Here is a 27,126-nt window from a genome sequence, read left to right as displayed (position 1 = left end):
CCAGTATTGAAAGACCCGTTTGAAAAGAGGACAGATTGACAGTGACACCAGTGATGGATTCCACGACTTTGCTTGTAATTTGGAAGCAAGTTTAGTGATCTGTAGTTGAGACATTTTGCACCCTTCTTGTAGGACGTCCAGGCAGACAGGACAGTCGAAAAGGGAGCAGACCAAAGCAGGAGAGCATGGTCTATCTGGGCCCAGAGTAAAGGGTGGACAGACCTTTTTCTACCTTATCAGGTAGAAAAAAAAACATGTAGGTCATTGGTACGAGGGGTAAGGCATGGATTGTGTAAATGACATAAGGAGGCAAACGCCAACACCAAGTCAAGACATTCTACCTTGTATTAATCAGATTATGAGGTGAGAACATCATTTAAACTTTATTTACAAACTCACAAAGGTACCCAGCTTCAGTGGGCAACGATGGGTCCCTCCTTCCACCCCTTCCCCACAATAGGTGGGGACTCGTGTGTTTATAACTTATGAATTGCGAGAAAATGACTTCTTTTTTTTAGTCGGGGTTTTAAACAAAGTGATCCTATAAAAGTTCAGAGGAGTGGCGTCACAAACAAACATCTCATTCGCTTTTATATAGAAGATAACATCGCTCCAGGGTCCTAATTAAGTGAAAGCAGATCACACAAAAACAGGGAAACAATGCAAGTGTGTGGTTATTTTAAAAAATAAAAATAGAAAATAAAAATCACACCAGGTGACACAGAGGCACCGCACAACACCATGGGGTCCGCACTTTAATCCATCGACCAGTTATTATAAAGGAGAAGAGGATGTATTTTTGTTGTGTTCGGCAGAATGAACAAGATACTGGAGCACCGGTGACTGAACACACGCACACAGATATATCCTCGCATAAAATAAGAGAACATCCAAAGAGACAAGAAAAGTGACACATTGACTTTACGTAGAAGATTTAAAACTCTTTGCACCAAATGATGAAAAATTGGCAGAACAGCTCAAATTAGTGAAAAGGTACTCTGATGACATTCAAATGGAATTTGGCCGAGTTAAGTGTGGCAAGTTAGTACAGGGTAAACCAACAAAAATGGACAAAATAAAAATCGACCGAGATACAACAATACAGGATCTAGACAATTAAACATCATACAAACACCTTGGAGGAGAAGAGGGCCACCGAATATGTCACAAACAAATGCGCAAAACAATTACCAAAGAATACGTGCATAGAACAAAGCTGATCCTGAAAACACCTTTCTTCAAGGAACAAGATCAAAGCCATAAACCAACTCGCAATAACAGTATATGCCTGGTGTTGGCTTAATGGTTAAGGTGGTGGGCTTGGGATCCAAGGATCCTGAGTTCAAATCCTTCTCGGCTGTTGAATTAATGCCAGGTGGGGTTGACTCTGCCTGTCATCCTTCTGAGGTCGGCAAAATGAGTGCCAGCTTGCTGGTATCCAGTGTCGGAGTGGTGACCTGTTTAGGATTGTACCCAATAGCCAAGGAGACTGCTTCGGCAGCACAAACGCTCTGCACAGAGTATGGTCCCAATGGATGGAATAGCAGTATTCCATCACAGCTGTGGAATAATAAACTGACCACAATCAGAAATCAATAAACTGTATATCAAAAAGAAACTCCTCACCAACCACAAAAATCGATGCATCCTGAGAATGTACCTACCTACAAAAGTAAAATATAAAACGAAATATCAACAGATATACACAGACAACTGGTAAAATGACAAAAGAGCAGGAAGGTATATCAAACAAAAAAAGTTGGGCAGTGGCTCTTTGGAATGGCTAAAAAGTGGTCAGCTCAACGAGGATGGAGACGAATCAAAAGCAATGCCCAAGACCAGGGAAACCACGAATGGCTTTTAAAAAAAAGATGGCGGGACTCAGTCAATCGGACAAATGTAGGTTCTGAATGGTTGAAACAGAAAGTATGAGTCTGCTCCTATTGAGATGTAAAAAAAACATGTCAGAGCAGCTGTACACCCAAAAGCACAACAATATATGAAGAGTAATCCACTGGTACATCTGCAAAAGTCTCAATATCCCAATTCCAGAAAACTAATGGAAACATCAACCAAAAACAATCACTGAAAACAAGTTCACGGATGACCTAATGATCCTATCGAGCGTGAACATAGAAAACAAAGCATTGCGACTGGATATAGTACAGAGGTATAAAAAAGGAAAAGAAGGCATTGGTAATTGCAGTGTCAGTACCCAACGACTTCAGCCTAAACAACGCAGAAATCAAGAAAATGACCAATTACCAGGATCCTAAAATGAAACGAAATGATCCTGGAAGCTGAAGAGTGCCAACATTGTACCAGTGATTATTGGAACAACGAGAATGATGAAAAAAAAAGAACCTCAAAGAGATCTTAAAAACTATCCCTTGGACCGCAGGAGTTGGAAGCTGTCCAGGGCTCGGTGATGATCGAGCCCTCGGAACAAAGTTTTGAGAACAAGAAAACTTCACAAATTGGTCCATGAATCATGATCCCTTCCTGAGACAGAGGTGGATACTTCGAGATCTGGGAGGACTGAATCCGTTCCACCTCCTGAAACCAACAAATGGAGATAACAAATCGACACACACACACACACACACACACACACACACACACACACACACACACACACACACACACACACACGTAATACCTCACCGTTCACTTCACCTTTCCACATCGCTCACTCAGCACTATCTTGTCGTAAAAAAAAAAAAAAGTGTGAACATCATGGGGCCACGCCACAAGTCTCGCAAAATACCACCCGTTGTTTCACTGAATATGCGGAATGAGGGATCTTCTTCCTCTTTTGAAGTTTTATGACATTTTCAGAGCTGCAAATCTCTTCATACACCACACACCCAGACATAACATTGGTGAACGAAGGAGCCTTCACATCTATCTATCTATATATAACTAAAACTCTCATCTTGTATGTATGTATGTTCCCGAAATACAGCCAAAACGGTACACGATAGCACAAAAATTTTACAGCCACCTTACTCACCATTCGCCTGTGGTGTGCAGTATCAAGTTTCGTTAAAATCGGGAAACAAAAAAAAATCATTAAAAAAAATCAATTCCCGATTCAGTCAAGTACTCTTTGAGAGAATTTGATCAATGAAAACAACCTCAGCGGTATAGTTCGCTGGAGCTATCTTTTTTATTTTTTTTTTCTTGAAATGATTTTTTTCATCAACCGCTGTCACAACAGGAACCCAACGGGTTCAAGTAATCTATAATACTGTATGGATTTCCCGCTCTCTTTTGAAAATCTCAGAACTGCCTTGCAGTCGGGAATGCTTCTGGTTCAAATGGCCGAAAATGCTTGGCAGAATCAGACATGCCAATCCCTGCCTCTTTAAAACTTTGAAATTGATACAATGTCGTCCATCATATGGAGTCCTTCATGTGGAGGGAATTTTAAAAACAGATGGTTCAAACAAAGCAGCATGTGGAGTGCCTACCAAGTGGCTTCGGCATTCAAGCAAGCACCTCAACGAAACGGTCGAACAATACATTGTTTACCTTATGACTTCAACATTGCTTTGAATGTCAATTTGTAATTTTATTTTTAAAAACGATGTCTGCTGTAATTAAAAAAAAAACAAAAAAACCAAGGTCAATAACACCGCTTGTGAATGAATCAACATGGCTGACAAACATTGGTTGATAAGGAACGGCTGGCTCGGCAAGCGATTCGTAATGTATACAGTAATTGGTAGGTATGAAGATCAGTGATGTTCACAGCCACCAGTTGCTTCGCTGAATATGGAGGAGGGATCTCTCATGTAGGGGGTATGCCCAGTTGGTGTGAAGCTCTCTTGTAGAGAAACTGTTACGACCTGTTCCGAGGCAAGGCATTTTTAGTAGTCTGAATTTAAATAGTGGCTAAGACCCCTGCGAGGTGAAGTTGGCCTGACCAAGGATAAGCCTTTCATGAAGGTAAGCAATCATCTTCAAAAGTGGTGTTTATATTTACCCACATACCCAGTTTTCACCCGTACACTCCCTTGGAGTACCTTAGTATGCATGCAAAGTTTGGGACCACTGGGTTTCATGGTTTCTGGAGTTATGGAGGAGACAGACACAATGACATTTATTATTATAGATTAATCCTAATTTTTATTACAGCCATAAAAACACACACAAGCTGTATTCTGTACAACAGGTTCAACGCAGTAGAAATTCTGGCCGTTTGTAGCCAAAAAGTGCAAAATCTGCCCAGTATTTCTGGTAAAGTTTGAGGATGTGTTTCTTGTTGACGCTCGCGTAATAGTGTGCAATCTTTGAACGGTTGTACTCAGTAATGCCTTGGGGTATGTCTGGGTAGCTTACCACTCCAGACAATCCAGCCATGTGCAAGATATAAGGTGCATCATCGCGCAGTGTTTCGTGATGTCCAATCAAGTCGTAGTGAATGCTGCACGGCGCGCACAGATTGAGGTAGCTCTCCCAATGGATTATGTGCTCCCCCAACATCGAGTCGAGCACGCTTCGCTTCTCGCTGCCGAGGTACCGCACAAACTCCTCAAACCGCAGAGGTCCGAGCAAAGACTTTCCACGTCGGAATTTTTGGATGATGACGGGTGCGATGCGTTGCTGGTACCAAACTTCATGCCGTGGGTTTTCTACAAATTTGTCCTTGAAAGCAGAGATGATGCGATCAAACGGATCACGTACAATGAAAAATTTAAAGTATGAAGCAAGCCTGGAAAGACAGCATTTAAAAAAGAAAATAAAACAGTGTGAATCTAAAAGGTCATTTCTACAACAAAAATATTAACATTGGGAAGGAAGAGCTTTCCACGTGTTGTGGAATTAAACAACTCACATGTGAGAAATCTCCCCAACAGAAAAGTTTGAGAGACGAGGCAAGCCATTTTTTTCGTGTTGATGAACAATTTCTTCAGGAATGTTGGCAGTGTTGTTGTAAACACCTGGATGTGCCAACAAAGCACAATGGGTATACTTACAGCCCTCCATGCAATAAAATGACAATAATTATGCCTCTTATTCACAGGAATCAAACATGGGTCGATAGGTATTTTCGTTAAATATCCTGCGATGAATAATTACCATTTGTACGTCAAATTTTGCCCAACTTGCAGAGACCAATTGTAGATTATTACCTCCGCCACCGAAGGTGGACGGCCGACAGACGTTATATTTTCACCCGTTCGTTTGTTTGTCTGAGTCTGAACAGGATATCTCAAAAAGTTATGGACAGATTTGGATGAAATTTGGTGGACAGGTTGGGTGTGTGACAAGGGCGAATCGATTAGTTTTTGGTAACACCAGTTGGGTTGACTCAGACTGTCATCCTTCCACAATCGGCAAAACGAGTACCAGAACACTCGAAATAGGGGGGCATGGCACGGCCGTGCTCCCAGCAACGATGCAACAAGCAGATATGGGCTGCATACAAAATAATAATTGCATTTTGGCGAATATCCAGACGTGGATCCGATACTCTTTTTAAAGCGATTCTTCACACGATGTATAGCATAACAGGATATCTCAAAATGTTATGGACTTATGACAAAACTTGGTGGATGAGTTGGGTCGGTGACAAGAACAAGCAGATTTGATTTTGGTTAAGGTACAGATGCAGATCCGGCCTATCAGTGGAATACAAAACATAAACTGTTCAGCTTGGTGGAGGTGTGCACTCTATTGGGTGCCATTCTCGTTCGAGTACTACATTACCATTTGCCACCAGAAGCACCTTCTTCCACTGAGTGTTCCCGACTTTCGGCGTTTGACAGAAGAGCACACGGCGGCGTTTGCAGACAAAGATACGGTTGAGTGTGAAGGAGCCAACAGGGATGTGGGTGAGATTTTGCAGGGCAGGATGTCCGCACACCCTCTCAAGCAGGGACAATCGCTCACGATGCACCTTGTCCATATGCTGCAGTTCTAGTGAATCTTTTTCCTGCTAATAAAGGACAACATAGTTGGAAAAAAAACGACATTGCAAAAGATTGGGGGAGGGGGGAGGGGGAGAGGGGGAGAGGAGTTAGTGGTTGAAGCTCAGCAGGATTGAAAAATCAAAATCAAAATCAAAAGTAAGCTTATTTGAACAGCTCAAAGAAGAGAAGCAAACATAGAAATTTGCAAAGGCAGCTGCTTATCCATGACTTGTTAAAGATTTGATAATTTAGAAGGTTGTTCTTTTATTCGACAATGTCAGGTGCTGAAGAGTCCTCAAATAGGTTTCCAAATTAGAAGCCTAATTGTTTTTGCTGGTACGATTATCAATTCCTTTCCACCAAATATGGCCATTCCTATTTCATGGATAAAACGGATAATGGCCTCCAAAGCCAGTGAGAGACTGTGCATCCTCCGTCGCTCCAAGTCTTCAGGTCAGGTATGGGAGCATGTGCCAGAACAGCGCGTCGATGCGTCCACTTTCCGCCGGTACTCCAGGGGCCTCCGTCTGGCCATCCCCCAGGCAGATGCCAGGCCCATCCCCATCTCCTTGAGACGATGGTCAACCTGTTGCAACCATGAGGCACATGGTCGACCCACTGGCCTCCTCCACTCATGAGACTCCCTCGCTGAGAGAATCTGGTGAGCAGGATCAGAGTCAGGAAAACGAGCCACATGTCCATACAGCCGCAACTGACGCTCACGGACTATGCAGGAAACAAATCTCATCCGAGTCTCTCTCAGCAACCACTCGTTGGACACAAAATCCGACCAGCGATAGCCAAGGATTCTCCGAAGAGACCTGGTACCAAAGGAATTAAGTCTCCGTCTCAGATCCTTGGTCAGAGTCCAAGTCTCGCACCCATAGAGCAAGACTGGAAGTACCAAGGACCTGAAGACTCGGACTTTCGTCCTCCCGCACAGGTACCGGCAGCGCCACATCCCATGATCCAGTGGATCCATGACTCCCCAGGCCCGACCCAGACGTCTATTGAGCTCTGACTCGCAGCCAGCAGAGACATGAATATCACTGCCAAGGTAAGTGAATCTCTCCACGACTTCAACATCCTCACCACAAACAGACACAGACAGGACAGCAGCATCCAAGATGTCACCGAAAGCCTGGATCTTAGTTTTGACCCAAGAAACCCGTAATCCCAACGGCTCCGACTCCTCATTCAGCACCTCGAGGGCCCCCAAGAGGATGTCTAAAGTCTCCACAAAGATGACTGCATCATCTGCAAAGTCAAGGTCCGAGATCTTGACATTCCCAAATGACGCACCGCAACTTGATCTCTCCGACATCCTCCCTAGAATCCAGTCCATACAAGTGCTGAAAAGTGTGGGGGCAAGTACACATCCCTGACGAACTCCAGTAACAACTGGAAATAAGTCAGAGATGGTACCACCACACTTCACAGCATTCTCAGTACCAGAGTAGAGTTCAGACATCAGATCGATCAGTTTTGGTGGCACCCCACGAAGACCAAGAATCCTCCAGAGGACATCCCGATTCACTGAATCAAACGCTTTACAGAGATCAACATAGGCTGCAAGCAGCCCCTGCCGAAACTCTCGTCTGCGTTCGGTGAGGACACGAAGTGCAAGGATACGGTCAATCGTTGACCTCTTTGGTGTAAAGCCCGACTGCTCTGGACGCTGGTGCTCAAGCAGATGGTGGCGAACCCTATCGAGAATTATCCGAGCAAAGACCTTGCCCGGCACTGAGAGCAGCGTCACCCCTCGGTAGTTGTTGCAGTCTTGGCGATCACCCTTCACTTTCCAGAGAGGGACAACAAGGTCCCTCATCCAGTCAGTTGGGATGATGCCTGTGTTCCAGGCAGAGCACAAAACTGCATGCAACGACACGAGTGCAGCATTTCCACCAGCCTTGAGAAGTTCGGCATGGATCCCACAGATCCCTGGAGCTTTACCCCGTTTCAACTGGTTCACCGCAGCCCGTGTTTCCACAAGCGAAGGTGGACCACAGTTGATTCGGGGGTCAGCAACAGGGATTGTAACACCCTTGACGTCCAACTCGACAGTTGGGGGATCAGCCTGATACAACCGCTCAAAGTAACCGGCCCAGCGGGCCTTCACTTCAGACTCCTCTGTCAAGAGCCTACCACTCTCTGCTCGAACTGTAGTGCTCCGAGGGATGGGCTTGGATGAACGTAATGCGCGAATTCCCCTGTAAGCGGGACGAGAATCACCTGTCCACAGGTGATGCTCTACCCCCTCACAGATTCCTCGCACATAGGCCTCCTTGTCCACCCTCAGTGTACGTACAGTTTTACGCCTCAGTTCCCTGAACAGCTCAGCTCTGCCATTCAGCCTGGCCCTGCGACTCTGGTCAATGGTATCCAGTGTCCCTTGAGAGACAAAATTCTTCTTTGCCCTGCGGTGAGCTCCAAGGCATCCACCGGCAACATCAAGGACGGTGGTCTTGAAGGCGCTCCACAACTCTTCAGGACCCCCCAAAGCACCCAGACCCCCCAAGTGTCCACTCAGCCTGTTCGCAAACTCCTCAGCTACTCTCTCATCCCTGAGCTTGGCAACATCCAGCCTCGGCTGGGATGGTACCATTCTCCAGGATTTAAGGTGCATCTTTAGAGTTGCTACAACAAGCCTGTGGTCAGTATTGAGGAACTGAGCACTCCGGTAGACCCTGCAGTTCTGGATCATCCTCCAACGACCGTCAATGAGGACATGGTCAATCTCCTTTGCCACACCGCCAGCGTTGGAATACCAAGTCCAGCGATGAGCTTGTGGGCGCTGAAACCATGAACCAGCCACCCTAAGTCTATGACTTCTTGCAAAGTCAAGGAACTTAGTGCTATTCTGGTTCATAGTTCCTGACCCATGGGGACCAACACACACCTCATAACCATCCCTATCAGTTCCAGTCGATGCATTGAAATCCCCCAAGACTAGAAGTGTATCTCGTCTGGGGCACTGATCAACCACAGACTCGAGTGTGGCGTAGAATGCGTCCTTCACGGTGAGATCACTCGCCTCAGTCGGAGCATAAACAGAGACCAGGGAAATGACACCTAAGGAGTGACGAATCCTTAATCTCACAATACGCTCGTTCACCGGTGTTACCTCAATTATCATTGGGGTCAGCTTATTGGACACAGCTACAGCAACTCCTTGGGTATGGTAACCATCAGAGCGACCAGACCAATAGTAGGTGTAACCACCCACCATTATCTCGCCGCAATCCGGTCTCCGAACCTCAGAGAGCTGCAATCCCGATGTCCAAACGCTTGAGCTCAGATGATAACAGAGACAGGTGATCATCCTCTCTTAGGGATAGGACATTCCAGGCACCCACCCGAAGGGACCGCCTCAGGTTAACCCAAGGAGACCGCCGTCTGGTGGACGACACCTCAGCACCACTCCGACACACTCTCCCGCAATCTGACCCAGGGATGTTACCCCGTGGTTTCCCTCCTATCAAAGATTGGGGGTCCCGAAGGCTTTGCCCCAATCCCGTCATCCGGTGAGCTGCCCTGCGAAGGGAAGCTGCACAGGAGGTACTCCCACGGAGTGGGTTTTCAGATTTTTTTTGCGTTTTTGCGTTTTGCGGAATGAAGGGTTTTACGGTGGCCGGAGTGCAAATCCTGCCACCAACCTCCTAATAAGAAGTGACCCAACTGCAGGAGGACGTCCGCAGACACAGTTGGGCACTAGATATGGATGGCCGTTGGCTCACAAGGAGCTCCTCCGCCCTTTGACTTCTTCCGCCAAGTCTTCCCTTGGAAAAAAATCAGAGATATTCACAATCTCCAAGGTCTTTGTCTGTAACTCAATGGAGTACTGCTCTGTGATATGGGCTGGCACTCAGCATCACATCTGTCTCTCCTGGATTTTATAGAATCCAAAATTCTTGGAATGTCCCATGATGAGACTGAAGCACAAGGAGCGGTCTTGTCTTACTTTCTTTCAAAGCTGTTGCTTTCACATGGCAGGCAGGTAAGCAGTCTCTTGGGCCAATCAAAATGGACCATTTTCCAACATCGAGAAGTTGATGTTGGAGTGGGTATGTGGGCTCGTTTTACAATCCTTCCAAAGAGACAGATTGAAAATGCCATTTTACAGGATTGAAGGACATGTTCCATTTATCAATCCAGCATCGAATCATTGTCACATCAGTAGAGTAATGCAGCTGCTGGTATGCCCATCAGTGAGATGGGGGGGGGGGGAGGGTACTTTACAATCATGTGAAAAACGAATACAACGTTTTCCAGATAATCGAAGAGGTCATAGCTATAGACGAGGAACGAGAGTGGACCCAACACTGTGTGTGTGAGAGGAAGGGAACAGTTCCATCGATGTTAACGTGTTGACTGTCGAAGTGGCAGTCGTCACAAATACAGGAATGAAGGCAGCTTTGTATGCCAGAGGTAGAGCGTGGCAAGCAAAGAAGGAAGCTGGACCGTGTCGAATGCCCAAGATGAATCTAGTGAGAGAGTCCTAACCTCTTGTTTGAGATTTGGAGCCTCCAGCCATTGCTGAGAGGAGAGCAAAAGCTTGTGCAGAATTGGGTGAATGGGATGGAATCCAAAGTGGTGATCAGCAATCAATCGGTTTGTAAACAGGAAAGATGGATTCCAGGACTTTAATTTTAAGCATCGACATTTATTTGTTGTTCTCAATAATTAAATCTTTATAACAGCAGTGCTGTGTGTATTTAATAGGTCTAGTGAAGTTCTTTTGCTGAGATTGATTGTTCTTCAGGAAGTCTTACTGGCTAAAATTAAGATTTTTCAAATGATGTTTAACTCCATCCTCAACGATCTCGATGTGCCCCATTGCTTAACCTTGGCCGCACATTTTGTAAATGGCATGAGAAAAGGAACCACATTCAAGCCAGGCGATACATGAACAATACACTGTTACTATTGAAACTACTACATTCACGTTGTCTAGTTGTCTTTCTAAGCCGAGGACTCCCGTTTACACGTGACATGTGAATGATCTGACAATGCAAGTGTTTATCGTGCACAAGATGCTGCCCAGATAACACTTTGAGATAGCAAGAAGTTTAACCTGCAGGGCTCAAGGAATATCCAAGAAAAGCAGACCACTAGCTTCCCTCAGGTTGAAGTAGAATGTGCACTACTAAGGAAACAGAAGAACATAAAACGAAAAAGGAGCAAACTGGAGGGGGAGCACTCAGGAGAGTGCAAAACCTCCGCCGCCAATACTGCTGGGTCACTCAAGAGAACCTTACATCTTAATCATTAAATATGATGTCAACAGTGCTGACAGTTATAGTTCTTTTCTCAAACATTTTTTTTTTGGGGGGGGGGGTTGGAAATCACTTAAAACATGTAGAAATGCAAAAAAAAGAAATCAGAATTTTGTTGAAAAAAAAAGTTGCAAAAAACTTTTTTTTTCTCTAACAATTTTTTTTTTGGGGTAGGGGGGGTTGGAAATCACTTAAAACATGTAGATATGCAATAAAAAAATCTTCTCTTGCAATCTTTTTTTTGGGGGGGGGGGTTGGAAATCACTTAAAACATGCAGAAATGCACGAACAATTTTTTTTGGGGGGGGGGGGACCAAGTACAAAATCTAATGGCATGATCCTTGGACCATACCTAACCCCCCACCCCCCACCAAGTTTCGTCGAAATCCGTCGAGGAGTTTTTCTGTAATACTGTTCACAAACAAACAAACAAACAAACAAACAGAAAGGGGTGAAAACAGTAACCTCCGATCTTCAATGGTGGAGGTTAACAAAGAAAATTTGAGAACAGCACTCGGCAGAAAGCAGACCTCCACCAGGTTGAACAGTTTACGTTTTGTATCGCACTGATAGGTCGGGTCTGCATCTGAACCTTAACCAAAATCGAAATCGGCTTGTTCTTGTCACCTAACCAACTCGTACACATCGTTTTGTCATAAACAATTCACAACTCCCTTTTCTATTTGGAATATATAATCTCCCCATACATATTTACAGATTTATCCCCTCTCGTCTTCAGTTGTCCTGCCCTTCCTCCCGCCCATGATTCACTGAAGCTTGTGGCAAGGCAGTTGTCCTGAAACAACTTCCCTTCGCCTCATGAAAGGCAAATCCTAATGAAGGCAATCTCAGTTCCTTCTACAACGTTCGGAACAAGTGTGTATCTACCCTCAGGAGAGCCAGAAAACACCATCTTTCTAATCTCAAGTCTGAACTCTCAAACCTGTCTCCCTCCTCCAAATCCTGGTGGCGTCTAGTTACGTCCGTTTCTGGTGTATGTTCTCCCTCCATCCCCTCCCTTACCGCAAATGGCTGCACAGCTGACAATGGACGTGAAAAGGCCGAATGCGTAAACTCCGTGTTTGCTTCTCGTGTCCCAAACCCATCACTTTCTGTACCCACCTTACCCAGTCGCACCCAGCTGTTCCTCGACTCTGTGTCCTTTTCTCCTAACAAGACAGAGAGCTTGCTGTCAAACCTCGACTCAGATTCTGCAACCGAGTTGTTCGGGCTATGGTTAGGAGTACTTCCTAAATGCAGTTTTCTTGGCCCTGTGCTTTTTCTGGTTTTCATCAATGACCTTTCAGATTCTCTGGAAAATCCTCTATCTCTTTGCTGAAGACTCCACACTCTGCTATACCATCTGTCATCCCTCTGATCAGCAAACAGCAGCCTCTTCACTCTCTGCAGATTTGGATAAAATCACAAGCTGGTCAAACACTTGGAATATGTCTTTCAATCCTGACAAATCTCACACCCTCATCATGTCTCTCTGAAAGGACCATCTGGAACCCACCCCCCAATCTACTTTTCAACAATCCTCTTGAAGATATACTTTCAATCAAGCTTTTGGGACTCACAATCTTTCTCCACTTCAAAAAGCTGGCCTCCAAAGCCAGTGGCCGACTGGGCATCCTACATTGTATAAAGTCCTTCCTTGGCACACCTGAGCTTCCAAAGCTTTCATCCGCAGGCTGATGGGGGTACTGCTCACCCCTTTGGGTTGGTGCTCCTGCCTCACACCGAGCTCGACTTCACGCTGTGGCGACCAAGGCTTTTAGGATCATTAGTATCTCCCACGATGAAGCAGTCTTTGGGTCTATCACTCTCTCACCAGAGGCAGGTCAGCAGTCTTTGTCTTCTACCGTCAAATCTCCGGCCTTGCCTCCCCCCCCCCCGCTTTGTCTGTGATCTGTCCTCCGAATATTTCCTCAGGGCACTCAAGGTCCGCCGAAAACCCCCTGCTGGTGAAACTGCTAAAATCAAGAATCACTGCTCACCTTCACAGTTTCATTCCTCTATTTTCCCACCTCTGGAACAAACTCCCACACTCTCTTCAATCCCACTCCTCCCTCCAGGTCTTCAAAACAGCTGTTCACCACCATCTCATATCTTCTCTCATCCAAAATCTTGATCTTTTCTACCCCCGTTAATCCACCCCAAACCCACCTCCTTCAAATTCCATTTTCCTTCCAGAAGGTCCCTGTAGTACCCTCTTGTTTACCCCATGTACCCTGCGCCATCCCTCTCCCTTACCACAGATCTCCAATTGTTTCTGTTCCCCACTATTTTGGGCTTCCCTCTCCCACCCCTCTTGTCTCCTGCTTTGTTATATGTTTATGTGCATTTGCTCTTACACGATCCTCGACATGAGATACAATTTTTTTTTTAATTTAAACTCTGAAATATCAAGCTCTTTCTGTGTTCTAACGTCTCCCATGGTGCAGATTTGGCTCCAAGACTCAATTGGTGAAGATCAATCACTTAAAAAGTTCTCCTATCCAGAACTGGATCTTCACCAAAATTGAATCATTTCGTCCTCGTCACACACCAAACCTGTTCACCAACTTTTGTCTGAATCTGTCTGTAACTTTTTGGAGATATCTTGCTCACAGACAAACAGTTGTGAAAACATAATCTGTGGCGGAGGTACAACGAGATGAAAAACATTGTCAGTGTACATGAGAGTAAATACAGCTGCACAGGAGTGATACGGCAAATACCAAACAGAGGAGATTGAGAATTCCTCAACGATGAAAAAGCTTACACAAAATGGCAAGTTTGCTCACATAAGCGCGTCAATCCCTACTTGGGTTCTTCCTCAAACCCCTCTCCCACAACAGTCCGTTTTGTATACTTCAATCTTTCCTCCGGTTAACACACCTGCTTGTGCACCTTTTCCATGACCTGCTTCAGTACAAATGACTGTTTGGTTCTCTCCTGAAAAACAATTTCCATAAAATGCTCAACGGGAACACCCACGACAGCATACAAAACACGTATTCTCATGATGGAATAGTAATCGTCAGCTTTAGGCTCATAATGGAATTACAAGGACATTAGTAGACAATGAGTAAATCAATACAGTGACAGCAAATGGCATTCTGTCGTGGCAATTTTTTACCACCTTGAAACAGAAAGAACTTTATAATTCAATTTAAGCTGTTTATTCAGTAACAAAATAAAAGACAGAAACATGTGCACATGGAAGATAGCCTGGAGTGAATCTCAAGCAGTCATATATATATATATATATATATATATATATATATATATATATATATATATATATATATATATATATATATATATATATATATATATATATATATATATATATATATATATGTGATCTTATCAAGACGTGGTTAATGCATCACAGGAAACCAACGAAACAATTAGAGACCTTTTGAGAAAGCACAGATGAGTAAAATCACAAACACAGCATGATAAACGGTCCTTTTTTCAGGCTTTGCACTCCAGATGGTCAGGATAGAAGGAGTAGCCAGGCCATCTGTGGGCCAATAAGATAAGTGATGCAAGGTTTTACTGCCCTGGAGGAATGTGTACACTGTGAACAAACCTCCCTTCTGGCTTTTCCCAGTACACATTTATTGAATTATAATACATTTAACTGAGAGTAATAAGCATTTTACCTCATTTTAAATTAAATTAGAAATTCATTCTACTCATTGATTACGTGTGCATGGCAGTGTACCTGTTGATCAACACGTTTGTGTGTTGGAATGTTAGTCCGCGTCGTATTTTGCGCATACCCCTCAGTCAGCGATTCTTTGATCACATCTGGAAGAAATTTTTTTTTTTTTTTTTAACAGGCATCAAGTCGTAAAAACAGAAGATTATTATAATCACACACAAACCCTTCATCTTATAGAGTGTACTTTGACTTTTTTGGTATACATACATAAACTTCTTGATCATAGGTCTGCAGATTATTTGCAATGCACAGAAGTATTTTGAATAAATCAAAACATTCTTTAGATCGCACAAATATCTTATGGCAAAGTGCCAAATAGTTACAGCCAAACAAACGACACCAATCCATTCTTATTCTTCTTTTTTTTACTTTCTTAAACAGGATCTAAGGCTAGTAATGAAGCCACCACTCACACATGGACGTACAAACAAATAGACGAGACGCAACACTGGAGTGTTACATGAGACGAAAACAGCCACTGAGCTTGGGGGAAGTGACGTCACTTCCCAGGCCACTCTGGGTACCAGCAATGCCAGAGCAATGGCGCCGCCTTTCTCACCGCACTCAGAGGGGAATTTCCGAAGGATGAATTTCCTCCTCCCCATGGATGCTAATCTATGGGGATTGTCCATGTTTATCTCCTTTTTAAATGCTGAATGTCAAGCAAGGAAGCAGCACGGACAGTCTTTGGTATGACTCGGTCTGGGTTTGAACCGCTGACCTCTCAGATTTGGAGCGAACGCTCCAACCATTCATTACACCGAGTCTGCTTCATTATTCCTTGTTTGTCATTGATGTACAACTTGTGAGCTGCACAAGCTGTTAGTTAACATTTTGTGGATTATTCCTTACATAGATTCAATGTCATCTTCCATCATAATACACAATCTTTTATTGGACCATTAACTCTTCACATCCAAACTCACTTAGACGTAAAACAATGGGTGGAATCAGCAGGACAGGAGATCAAGGCATGTTAACCGCCATGGGACGCAGGTAGAAGCTGATTTTTCCGGGCATTAGCCTTTCGTTCGAGCTAAAGAGTTGCAAAAAAAAAAAACGTGTTGGAGCAAAGGATAATTTATTCCCTATTTTGCTCCAACGAAACGTTAACCATTGAAACTTCAGTTTCTCCTCGCTTCCCACGGCAGTTAGCATACCTCAATCAACGTCCTGTCAATTTCATCCATTGTAGTAACTATCCACCAACACAGATAAACACTAGTTCTTCATTCTTCTTACTGGTGTGTGTCTGTGTGTCTGCCCACTATTACTTTTTGTCTTCTATGAGGTTAATCTTGTAAAGAAAAGAGAGAAAAAAACTTTTTGAGTATGCATTCTTTGATATCTGGTGAAACCAAGTCTTCTTGGATCAACATCTCTCTATTTTATTTAAAGAAAATATATTTAACTTTCTCTCTGCAGACCTAGAGGATCGGATCAAGCAGCACATTCCATTGGCAATCCGAAACAACTTACCCAGCAGACACACGACGTCAGTATGAAAGATTCATGACGTCAGGAATAGGCCGCTTGGTTGCACAACCAGATCACGACGCGGTACAGCCGCCGCAGGCAGCACGATCATCTAAAACTGTTTTTTCTGCCTCCTGTGTTGCCATGGTGAGCGCTTTTCCACCTCGTGACATGTGTGGTTGTGTCTGCCTTTCACCGGAGGAGAGATCTGATTGGCTAATTGCTATATCCACATCACGAGCCGCCATTTGCAAAGTTTGGTAAAACTTGTGAACTTTCAGCTGTTTCTGAGTGTGGCAGACAATCCGCTTTAATCTGCAGAAGACTTCCGCTTTTTTAGTTAAAATTATCTTCCGCTGTGATCTTTTTGGTAAGTATAATATTATAAATCGATTTTATATGTGTCTTAGCTTTTGTTTGTGGACGTTTTAAGATCACAGAATCCATGATGTGTTCCTGTTACTGTTGTGCTGGAATCTATATCGTTACATTCAATGGAAACTCTCCCGGGCCCTTCGGGGCACTCGAGTGGTTCGAGCGTTGGACTCGAACGGCATCTGACGATCGAATCCTTTAACACCCGATTTCATCATTCGTTTATCACTTTTAGCTGTCGCTGATATGGCCCTGATCGGCGTGGAGGTGTGGGCAAGAACAAGCCCTCATCTATCTATAATTCCAGCAATGTGTGTGTGTTTTTGTGGGTCTGCGACCGCTGTTTCTCGACAACCACTGGTCCGATCTCATTGAAACTTGCCAGGTATATTGCTGGGGCCCTGTGGATGTGCCTTTTCAAGGTTTGATATTAATCGGACAAGTGGTTCCCAAGTTATGGCCATTTATTTACCAATCAATGACTGGTCACGGTGCGATGACGGCATGATTGACGTCACAATTCTTCTTTTTTTTTTCTTTTGCACGTACGGCCACGTACCTTTTGGGCCCACACGTACGGACACGCGAGAGCGAAGGAACGACCTGTGTGGTTGTTGTTTCTGGCATGCGGTTTGAAAGAAAATTTTTTTTTTTGCACGTACGGGCACGCACTAGTCTATCTATAATTCCAGCAATGTGTGTGTCTGTGACCGCTGTTTCTCCACAACCACTGGTCCGATCTAATTGAAACTTGCCAGGTATATTGCGGGGGACCTGAGTATGTGACTTTTCAAGGTTTGATATTAATCGGACAAGTGCTTCCCAAGTTATGGCCATTTATTTACCAAACCAACTGCGTAGGCGTGGCCGATGGGGAAGAGATCCTCAGCCGCGTTCCCCATTACGGGTTACAAAGTACGGACTTCCGGATAGTGATGACTTCGTGTATTCTAATAATTTCTCGATTTCTTATGCGCATTTACAGATAAACACAATGCCCCAATCCAGTCGTCGTTTACGAGAGCGAAGGAACGGCCTGTGTGGTTGTTTGAAAGTTTTTTATTTTTATTTTGCACATACGGCCACGCAGTACGGCCACGCACTAGTGTAAAAATAACGAGTAACAGCAACACGCTGTGCCAGCCGTCCACGTCCTTGATTATTTAGAATTTGCAGCATAGTTAATTGTAATGTTGTATGTTGGAAACCCAGCCTAAGTTTACATTGTGAAAATATTTACATGTAATTTTATGCATAATGAAGTTATTTTATTTTATTGCGAAATTAAGATTGAAAACACCCAACAAATTAATTTTTTGTGCTTTGGAATTATTTATGTGAGATGCACTCAAAATTGTGTTTTCGTACCTAATGATGTGAGATTTATATTTTTTCTTTGTATGAATACACACACATAGATATATATTTGGTCTCATTGATTTTCCTGATTGTAATTCAGTTTTATATAATTTTATGCACTGTTCACATCATGTCAAGTATCATCTGTTTAAGTCTTTTTGCACCTCATTCTATTGATGCCCACTGTGGGACATAACAAGTAAAAATATTTCTAAATTATATATATCATGGAGAAATTCTATCAGAAAGGTAAGTAGGGCTTCCCAAGTAGGAAGTAAAAGTTTATATGATCAGTACCCATATTGTACTCTTTTACCAGTTATTGCTGAATTTCTACCTATTGAATGTCAACTATTATGTCGTATAGCAAAATTAATATGTGGTTCTTCGTCTTCTCATAATTCTTACCTGAGGTTGCTTAATTATGAATCTTGTAACAATGGGTAGTATGTCATCAGTAGCTAAAACTTTTAATTACATTTTATATACTGTAAATGCAAGTTATCCGTCAATGCCTTTTATGCTCCCAATGCCCATAATGTATGCAAGCATAGAATTATCATCAGAGTCAGTCTCTCAGTCTCTCTCTCTATATATATATATATATATATATATATATATATATATATATATATATATATATATATATATATATATATATATATATATATATATATATATATATATATATATATATATATACATATATATACATATATATATATATATATATATACTGAGTGCAGCCTGTGGCTGCTGGTCGCATTATTGCTTGGGACGTGGCTATGCCGCTGATGCAGTGTCCCCCTTACCAATACACTGGTACTCATTTTGCCAACCTCAGAAGGATGACAGGCTGAATCAACCTCCTGGTGTATTTTAATTCAGCAGCCAACGGGGCTTGAATTCAGGACCCTAGGATCCCAAGCCACCACCCTAACCACTAAGCAAACACCATGCTTGAGTTTTACTAACACTGCATGATGATGATGATGATGATGATGATGATGATGATGATGATGATGTTGTTGTACTTAAAGGTGCCTTTGTGCAGTCAATTATATTTGAGAGAGAAGCTCCACAGTTCCTCTCTGGAGCAGAACTTTCTGAATTTGAATTGTTAACCGCGCTTTGCACAAAGTGAATTTGTCAAAAAGGTACTTACGACTTTTACCCATGTGGGCTTTCTATTTTATTCCCCATTCCCCATTATTGTTAATACTGCTTGTATATTTTTTCCGCAATCATGCTCTGCGTGATACGTGATAATAAATGATTATGAATTACAGTTGTTTTCAAGTTGTGGTCATTATGTGTTACTGTGCAACGTATTGTTACGGTTGTGAAAATTCGCATTACACCATAAAGAGTCCTCAGGTGAGATATCTCGATAAGTCCATGTGTAGTTAGACCAAACCCGTTGTATAGAGGGTTTTATGTGATCCATGGGCTGCGACACTTTGAGTTAGCCATTTTTCTGTTCTGTCTTTTATTTCAAACAAACAGCATCTATATATATTACATATATATATATATATATATATATATATATATATATATATATATATATATATATATATATATATATTCAAACAACAATATATATATATATATATTATTTTAAATTTTTAGAAAGTAATTAAAAATGAAAAGCTGAAATGTCTTAAATAAATAAGTATCCAACCCCTTTGCTATGACACTCCAAATTGAGCTCAGGTGCATCCAATTTCCTTTGATCATCCTTGAGCTGTCTTTGCAACATCATTGGAGTCCACCTGTGTCCAATTCAATTGCCTGGACATGATTTAGAAAAACACACCTTTCTATACAAGGTCCCACAGTTGACAGTGCATGTCAGAGCAGAAACTCTACCATGAGGTCCAAGGAACTGTCCATTGAACTCCAAGATAGAATTGTGAGGAGGCATATATCTGGGGAAGGGTATAAATCAATTTATAGAGTATTGAAAGTTCCCAAGAACACAGTGAGCTGCAACATTAGGAAATGGAAAGAATATGGAACTACCCAGACTCTTCCTAGAGCTGTCCGTCCAACCAAACTGAGCAACCAGGCAAGAAAGACCTTTGTCAGAGAGGTGAACAAGGTCAGGTCAGGTATGGGAGCATGCACCCGAGCAACGCATCGTTGCGCCCACTATCCACAGAGACTCCAGGGGCCTCTGTCTGGCCATCCCCCAGGCAGACGCCTAGCCCATCCCCATCTCCTTGAGATGTTGATCAATCTGCTGCAACAATGAAAAACGTGGTTGGCCCATTGGCCTCCTCCACTCACGAGGGTCCCTCGCTGAGAGAATCTCGTGAGCAGAATCAGCATCAGCATCAGCAAAATGAGCCACCTGTCCACACAGCCGCAGCTGATGCTCACGGACTATGCAGGTAACAAATCTCATTTGAGTCTCTCTCAGCAACTGCTCGTTGGACATAAAGTCCAACCGGCGATAGCCAAGGATTCTCCAAAGAAATAAGTCTCTGTCTCAGATCCCTGGTCAGAGTCCAGGTCTCACATCCATAGAGCAAGACTGGAAGCACCAGCGACCTGAAGACTCGGACTTCCGTCCTCCTGCACAGGTACCAACAGCACCACACCCCATGATCCAGTGAATCCATGACTCCCCAGGCCTGGCCCAGACCAAGAACCCAATGACCACACTGACAGAACTACAGAGTTCCGTGGCTGAGACGGAAGAACCTGCCGGAAGGCCACAAATCTCTGCTTTATGGGAGAGTGGCCCGACAGAAGCCACTCCTGAGAAAAAAAGCACATGAGAGCATGCCTGGAGTTTGCAAAAAAAAGAAAGACTCCGAGAGCATGAAACAAAGGAGTCTGTGGTCTATTGAGGCGGAAATGAAAATCTTTGGCCTGAATGCAAAACATGACGTCTGGCAGACATCGAGCACAGCTAATCACCATCCCTACCGTGAAGCATGGTGATGCTTTGCAGCAGCAGGGACTGGGAGATTTGTACAGATAGAGGAAACAATGAATGGAGCCAAATACAGGAAAATCCTTGAGGAGAACTTGCTTCAGAATGCAAAAGACCTTAGACTGTGGCGAGGATTTACATTCCAACAGGACAATGACCCCAAGCATACAGCAAAAGCAACACTGGAATGACTTCAGAACGAGAACGTGAAAATTCTTGAGTGGCCCAGCCAAAGCCCAGACTTGAATTGTTTTCAGAATCTGTGGAAAGACTTCAAGATTGCTGTTTACCAATGCTCCTCATTCAACTTGACAGGGCTTGAAAAAATCCCCAAATCCACGTATGCAAAACTGATAGACACACCCAAGACAAGAAGGGCACTCGCTAGAGCGCATACCTCCGCCCTGTAATGCATGATACATATAATAAGAACATATCGGGCCCAATTCATTTTTGAGATATCGCGCTATGTATCGTTTTTGAGCCCCATCTCGCAATGGTGAAGAATCACTTTAAAAATTCTAGTAGGCGGATCCGGATCTTCACCAAAATCTAATCAGTTCGTCCGTGTCACACACCGAACGAATCCACAAAATTTCATCTGGATCCGTCCACAACTTTTTGAGATATCCTGTACACAAACAAACAGACAAAAAGGGGTGAAAACATAACCTCCTTCACCTTCGGTGGTGGAGGTAAAGACTTGAAGGTGTAATCGCTGCCAAAGGAACTTCAACAAAGTATTGACTCAAGGGGTTGAATACTGATGTAAAAGATATTTCTGTGTTTCATTTTTAATTAATGTTAAAATATAAAAACATATTTTAGCTTTGTCATTATGGGATATTCTCTGTAGATCAGTGACAATTTTTTTATTTAATTTAATCCATTTTAAATTAAGGCTGCAACAACAAAATGTGAAAAAGTCAAGGGGTAATATAATGAATCTGATACACGTTTAGCGGTTAACTCATGATATTAACCACCAGGTTCAGTGGTTTTAACCACCAGGTTCAGTAATGAATCTGATACACATTTAGTGGTTAACTCATGATATTAACCACCAGGTTCAATAATGAATCTGATGTATGTTTATAGGTTACCTCATGATGGTATTAACCACCAGGTTCAGTGGTTTTAACCACCAGGTTCAATAATGAATCTGATGCACGTTTATAGGTTGCCTCATGATGATATGAACCACCAGGTTCAATAATGAATATGATACACATTTATAAGTTACCTCATGATGATATTAACCACCAGGTTCAGTGATGTTAACCACCAGGTTCAATAATGAATCTGATGTATGTTTATAGGTTACCTCATGATGGTATTAACCACCAGGTTCAGTGGTTTTAACCACCAGGTTCAATAATGAATCTGATGCACGTTTATAGGTTGCCTCATGATGATATGAACCACCAGGTTCAATAATGAATATGATACACATTTATAAGTTACCTCATGATGATATTAACCACCAGGTTCAGTGATGTTAACCACCAGGTTCAATAATGAATCTGATGTATGTTTAGTGGTTCACTCATGATGATATTAACCACCAGGTTCAGTAATGAATCTGATACACGTTTATAGGTTACCTCATGATGGTATTAACCACCAGGTTCAGTAATGAATCTGATACACGTTTATAGGTTATCTCATGATGATATTGTTACGAATTCGTACCCGCCGGCGTGCGAATTGCCACTTTCCACTAATAGTAGCAGCTCGCCCACTGGACGGACAATTCAGTCGTGACCCTCCTGGAACTATCGCCAGGAACCAGTCACGGGTGGGGGTTTAACCTCACCACAGCCCAGTCCGCATTCTACCCGCGCGAAATAGGATGAATCGCCGAATGTCGATATACCTAAGTACCCGCGCGGGTAACCTACCGAGGGGCTGCACCGCGCCGCAGGTCGGCCTGGGACACGAACCGCTTAAGCGGTCCATTCCGTACTACAGTGGTAACCAAGCGGTGTTATCGCCGACCTCGACGGATCCGATTCTCTTTACGGGGCGTGCAAAACCCACTACTCATTCAATGATGCAAGATGGCTTTTCGAAAGGGAAATAGGACACGACGAACGGGATACATTGCACACAAGGACATTTATTCACTATACAGCACAACACAAGCAAGGGCAGTCATGCAATATACAAGCAACAAATAGAATGCAAAAGCAATACGACCAACTATAATTATTATTTACACGCACAGTCACTTACACAGGTTTTAACTTAGGGGACACGGCGCCACAGCAGTCATACAGAACAAAATAAATGACCCCCTCGTAGGCAAGGGGTAGAAGGGGTTCGTAAACCTTTATGGCCATGGATGACCGAATGGGCCCAGGAGACCGACGCTGGTTACCTGCACTCTCGTGGTGCGACGGTTGGCGAGCTCTCTCCTCTCGTGCGTGCCTCGACCCTGGACCACTGCTCACAACCCTCACGACTTGGCGCCCAGAGAGAAGGCACCTGGATCTCGAACACCACGGAGTAGCAGCAATCCCCAATGCCACGAAGAGACAAAGCTCCGCCGAAGAGACAATATGACTCGACGACCAACAACCCCCCGAACCTGGCGTCTCGTGCGCCCTTTTATTCCTCAGGTTCCAACGCCTGACTCCTCCCCGTTTTCGGCTCCGCCCCCTTCCAGTTCCTGCGGGAAGCTTCTAAAAAGGGGCGTGCCCTCTCGTCCCCCTCCCGCGCGCCACCCGGGGGGGGGGGGCAGAGAAATCATTCTTGGCTCAGGTCCAAGGAAATCATTTCCCCAAAAAGAGGCCCCTCCTTTACATGACCTCTGACCTTTGACCTGCATCGCACTTCCCCCACACCAAAGCGCGGGAAAACAGGCGGGAAAATCCGCGCACCATCGGAACTCCTCTGGTTTCCTTCGCGTTGCGCTGGCTTTCGCAGATGCTATTCGTTGGTGCGTGGGATTGTGGTTTGGTTGCTTGTAGTTGTGGTGTGGCTCGTGGTTGGCATTGTGGTTGCGAAGGTGGTTAGGTGATTTATGGGGTGGAGAAGGTGGTGAGGCGATGTTGGTGGTTGGGAGTAAAGTGGTGAGGATGGCGTGGTTTGTTGAGAGGCACGTGTGGTTGTGGTGGAGGGGTTGTGGTGGAGGTTGCTGTGAAGCGGTTGTTGAGAGCGACGTTGGTGGTGGAGGTTCGGTTGTGGTTGATGGTTGAGGCGATCGCGGTTGTTGTGATGGTGGCATGGTTGGCGTTGTGGTTAAGGTGGTTGTTGTAATGGTGTTTGAGACGTGGTTGGTTCAAAATAACGATAGAAAAAGAAAAACGGCTATCTCAAAGGGTCGCAGCCCGGTGAAACACGAAGAAATCCCTTTAAACAACGGTGGGGACCTATCTGCACATAAACTTCACATCATAACTGATCTGAGGACCTTTATGGTGTATTGCAAATTTCCACAGCCGTAACAATATTAACCACCAGGTTCAGTTATGAATCTGATACACGTTTATAGGTTACTTCATGATGATATTAACCACCAGGTTCAATAATGAATCGGATGTATGTTTCGTGGTTAACTCATGATGATATTAACCACCAGGTTCAATAATGAATCGGATGTATGTTTCGTGGTTAACTCATGATGATATTAACCACCAGGTTCAATAATGAATCGGATGTATGTTTCGTGGTTAACTCATGATGATATTATCCACCAGGTTCAATCATGAATCTGATGTATGTTTAGTGGTTACCTCGTGATGATATTAACCACCAGGTTCAATAATTAATTTGATATATGTTTAGTGGTTACCTCGTGATGATATTAACCACCAGGTTCAATAATGAATCTGATTAATGTTTAGTGGTTACCTTGTGATGATATTAACCACCAGGTTCAATAATGAATTTGATGTATGTTTAGTGGTTACCTCGTGATGATATTAACCACCAGGTTCAATAATGAATTTGATGTATGTTTAGTGGTTACCTCGTGATGATATTAACCACCAGGTTCAATAATGAATTTGATGTATGTTTAGTGGTTACCTCGTGATGATATTATCCACCAGGTTCAATCATGAATCTGATGTATGTTTAGTGGTTACCTCATGATGATATTAACCACCAGGTTCAATAATGAATTTGATGTATGTTTAGTGGTTACCTCGTGATGATATTAATCACCAGGTTCAATAATGAATTTGATATATGTTTAGTGGTTACCTCGTGATGATATTAACCACCAGGTTCAATAATTAATCTGATTAATGTTTAGTGGTTACCTCGTGATGATATTAACCACCAGGTTCAATAATGAATTTGATGTATGTTTAGTGGTTACCTCATGATGATATTAACCACCAGGTTCAATAATGAATTTGATGTATGTATAGTGGTTACCTCATGATGATATTAACCACCAGGTTCAATAATGAATTTGATGTATGTTTAGTGGTTACCTCGTGATGATATTAACCACCAGGTTCAATAATGAATCTGATGTATGTTTAGTGGTTACCTCGTGATATTAACCACCAGGTTCAATAATGAATTTGATGTATGTTTAGTGGTTACCTCGTGATGATATTATCCACCAGGTTCAATCATGAATCTGATGTATGTTTAGTGGTTACCTCGTGATGATATTAACCACCAGGTTCAATAATGAATTTGATATATGTTTAGTGGTTACCTCGTGATGATATTAACCACCAGGTTCAATAATTAATCTGATTAATGTTTAGTGGTTACCTCGTGATGATATTAACCACCAGGTTCAATAATGAATTTGATGTATGTTTAGTGGTTACCTCATGATGATATTAACCACCAGGTTCAATAATGAATTTGATGTATGTTTAGTGGTTACCTCGTGATGATATTAACCACCAGGTTCAATAATGAATTTGATATATGTTTAGTGGTTACCTCGTGATGATATTAACCACCAGGTTCAATAATGAATTTGATATATGTTTAGTGGTTACCTCGTGATGATATTAACCACCAGGTTCAATAATTAATCTGATTAATGTTTAGTGGTTACCTCGTGATGATATTAACCACCAGGTTCAATAATGAATTTGATGTATGTTTAGTGGTTACCTCGTGACGATATTAACCACCAGGTTCAGCGGTTTTCACCACCATGAGAATCGATATGGACACCGTTAGACACGGTAATTTGTCCGACAGCACGAGGGTGCCGTGTATTTACCGTGTACAGTACCAACAGCCGCCGAATGAGATCCACTCACCTCTTTGATTTGACAGCAGGTTGTAGATGACAAGACCGAAAGCGAGTCCCCAGATGGACAACCAGCACAGTACGCGGGTTCCTGAGACGTGCATCTTTCGTGAACACCTGATGGAAGGTGTCCTCTCTCTCTCACCAGCACGAGAGACCACTCAGTACGATGTTTTTTTTTTTAAATCTGCAGTGGATGGAACACCACCTCGGTGGACCGTCCTTCACGGCGATGAATATCGTGGGTGGAACATGATCAGGACGCGAGCCTCACCTTCATCACTTCGTGAAACGGAACAAAAGCGCGCCGACAGGGCTTCACCGAACCGGCATCGACAGCGCACATCGCAGAGAACCAAAGCTGGGACGGTAATGGAATATACGGATCAATCATCGACACGATGGTAATCACGTTGATGACGGCGGATCGAGTCACCGGGTAAAGCCTCTCACGCACGACACATTCTTCTTCCAGAGCTTTTCAGCCTTCTGTCGCCGCCATTTCCGCTTCTTCTTCTTCTTCTTCTTTCCCGACTTCTTCTTCTTCACTCTGACGGGCCCGCTTTCTGAGCAGCCCGTCAGCGACAGGGGGTAGATTTTCCAACATGCAGGAGGGAGGGAAAATGGGGCGTGGTTTCAGGGGTAAAAAAAAAAAGTCCACCAGATTTGCATACGTACTAACTGAATGACTGCGGATTTTATATTTTTTATTTATAATTTACTCGCAGAGCCTATCAGTCGCTTTGCTGACGGACCGACCAATTAGTCGTCGTGCTTGCTAAAAATTTTGTGTGAGAAGAAGTAAAGGAAGACAAATTTACCCGTGA

General features: G+C 43.4%; 1 protein-coding gene across 8 annotated transcripts; it reads right to left on the bottom strand.

The window, feature by feature from the left end:
- Positions 1–656: 656 nt before the first annotated feature.
- On the bottom strand, positions 657–26,848 carry CHST10 (carbohydrate sulfotransferase 10). Of its 8 annotated transcripts, none has more exons than XM_085850994.1 (7): positions 26,310–26,847; positions 14,913–14,998; positions 14,601–14,708; positions 14,078–14,134; positions 5,716–5,941; positions 4,841–4,946; positions 657–4,717 (listed from the first exon to the last, which is right to left on the bottom strand). In XM_085850994.1, the coding sequence occupies exons 4-7, from the start codon at positions 14,096–14,098 to the stop codon at positions 4,180–4,182; spliced, it is 891 nt and encodes a 296-aa protein (XP_085707120.1). In that variant the 5' UTR covers positions 14,099–14,134; positions 14,601–14,708; positions 14,913–14,998; positions 26,310–26,847; the 3' UTR covers positions 657–4,179. The 8 variants fall into 8 exon arrangements, with proteins under 8 accessions (XP_085707120.1, XP_085707115.1, XP_085707117.1 ...); XM_085850989.1 differs by lacking the exon at positions 14,601–14,708 and having other exon boundaries at positions 5,716–5,944; positions 26,310–26,486; positions 26,574–26,847; XM_085850991.1 differs by having other exon boundaries at positions 5,716–5,944; positions 26,310–26,846.
- Positions 26,849–27,126: the final 278 nt, after the last annotated feature.

Source organism: Eptatretus burgeri, chromosome 13, assembly GCF_056783735.1.
Source record: "Eptatretus burgeri isolate ZD-2024b chromosome 13, Ebu_testis_v1, whole genome shotgun sequence".
In the NCBI taxonomy this organism is placed as follows: Eukaryota; Metazoa; Chordata; class Myxini; order Myxiniformes; family Myxinidae; genus Eptatretus; species Eptatretus burgeri.
The sequence above is the reverse complement of the archived record's forward strand: the minus strand, read 5'-3'. Positions and strand labels throughout refer to the sequence as shown.